General features: G+C 39.1%; 1 protein-coding gene across 1 annotated transcript; it reads right to left on the reverse strand.

Moving 5' to 3' along the window:
- Positions 1-646: 646 nt before the first annotated feature.
- LOC123909598 (classical arabinogalactan protein 9) lies at positions 647-2,064 on the reverse strand. The gene is made up of 2 exons (XM_045960464.1): positions 1,131-2,064; positions 647-986 (listed from the first exon to the last, which is right to left on the reverse strand). The coding sequence occupies exons 1-2, from the start codon at positions 1,719-1,721 to the stop codon at positions 906-908; spliced, it is 672 nt and encodes a 223-aa protein (XP_045816420.1). The 5' UTR covers positions 1,722-2,064; the 3' UTR covers positions 647-905.
- Positions 2,065-2,297: the final 233 nt, after the last annotated feature.

Consider the following 2,297-nt stretch of genomic DNA (forward strand, 5'->3'; position numbering starts at 1 on the left):
CAGCAATCAATAATTTTAGTCCCTGCCGTTCATGAGTTTAACGAAGGATGATGTGGCAGCGACGTGGCACTGCCACGTGCATTTTTTATTATTTATTATTTTTTTAAGAAGAGACATAGACATGGAAATTTAGCAGAGATAAAGGGTTGTATAAATTGTAGTAGAGAGAATAAAAGTAGATGATTTATATGCGTAAAACGCTATGAAGCACAGACACCGGACACAATATGTACACCAACATGTCAACATTGATAAAAATTTGAAAAAATATTACAATTCAATATAATTACATGTGTTGGTGTTATATGAGATGTCGGACATGGGAACACACATGCAAATAGTGTTTGTGTTTGATAGATAAAATGTAATATAGTAGGAAATTCATCAGATAATCGATTTTAATTGTTTTCCAGAGCCATCCATTCAATGGGTTGGGATGTTGTAGCCGAGATTAAAAGAAAATGCTTATTTCTCTCTTTATAAAATGATGACTTGGATCATTGCAGTAGTACTGGGGACTATTAGGCTAGAGATAAATTTCTCTATAGATCTAAAGTTCCCCCACGTTAATTTAGGGGATAAGCATATTTTATAAAAATATAGCACACACATAACTGTTTAACTGTAAATGTAATTAGAAGAAACATTAAACAAAAAAAATGTAATGGATAAATTGCTCAAAGAAAGCAAGGAATGGATGGATAAACTAATAGCAATATAGTGAGATACAAAATAAATGTCCTCAATTAATACAAAACCTCTCCTCCTCTGAAATGAATGTCCAAGAATGCAAACAATGTATATATATAGTCCAGATGCAGTAATATAAACTCCATATCACATCCACAAAATAATATATATAGGTAATTAAACATAACAATCTGCGATCCGAAGAGAAGATCGATCTAGAACATCAAGGACAGGAATGCACATCCAAATACTAAGCCAACCATCTTCTGAGACCACAACATCTCTGCAGCTCCACTCTGCAATGCCACAAAGTTACTTAAATTAGTTTAGCCATTCAATCGGATGCAAACACAAAACTAAAGCTATAAAAATAGTGGAATGCTAAAGTAGTAGAAGAAGCTTTATTATACACCAAAGTGTTTTTAGAAATATGAACTTACATCATCGTTACTGGTGGGAGTGATGGCAGGGGAGAGAGAGGAGAGGGTTGGAGCGGGAGCATCTGATGGGGAGAGTACGGGTGCCAATGCAGGGGATTTACTCTTAACCTTGGTTGGAGAGGGAGCTGGAGAAGTTGCTGGAGGAGATGAGAGAGGGGTAGGTGTGAGTGCTGGAGGAGGAACAGCTGGTGGAGGAGTTGCTGGAGGTGGAGTTGCAGGGGGAGGAGAGAATGGAGGAGGAGAGGCAGGGGGTGGGGATGCTGGTGGTGGAGTGACTGGGGCCGGTGGAGGAGAAGACTGGACTGGTGGTGGAGTAGATGATACAGGTGGAGGTGAAGATTGCTGAACCGGTGGGGGAGCGGACTGAACTGGTGGAGGAGAAGCTTGGACAGGAGGTGGAGAAGACTGAGCAGTTGGAGGAGCAGACTGAACAGGTGGAGGGGAAGCTTGGGGAGTTGTTGGAGGAGTATTAGTAGGAGGAGTGGGTGGTGCTGGAGAGGCGTTTGGGGAGGTGGATGGAGGTTGTTGGGCTCCTGCAGAGACAAACACAGCGCAGATCAAACCAACCACCAAAACTATATGTGTTCCCATCTTGTGTGTTGGTTGATTTATTTGTCTGTCTGTATGTATGTATGTTTAATGTGTATGATTGTCTTCAATTAATTATATGATATGATATTGCTCGATCTCACTAACCTTAACATATAAGTGCATGCACAGGAAGAAGAGATTGAGCGAGTGAGTGAGGTAGGTATGAAGACTTAAGAGTTGGATAGCAGGGGGAGAGGTTAAATAGGCAGGGCAGGGAGTTTAAGTTTGGATCCTAAGTTAAGTAACTAAAGCAATGTTGTGTATAATTGTAGTATATCATGACATGATGAGGGTTAGTTACTCACTACCAAACATTTCCAGCTTAATCTCACTGTGATGTTGATCCATATGTCAAATGGAATTCTCACAAACGACATAATAACAATTAACAATCTTTGCTGGCGGATCCCACCGTCTCATAATTTCATTTTCATTACTTATTTCACTTTTTCTTTATATATTCATTCTTGTTCAAATGTCAATCCTGTGCTTTTCATGGATCAATCATCCTAATTAATTACCTTTTTTACTTTAGCATCAAATTACTATATATTCAAATAATAGTTAGCTAGTAAG

Source organism: Trifolium pratense, linkage group LG2 (genome assembly GCF_020283565.1).
Source record: "Trifolium pratense cultivar HEN17-A07 linkage group LG2, ARS_RC_1.1, whole genome shotgun sequence".
Taxonomy (NCBI): Eukaryota; Viridiplantae; Streptophyta; class Magnoliopsida; order Fabales; family Fabaceae; genus Trifolium; species Trifolium pratense.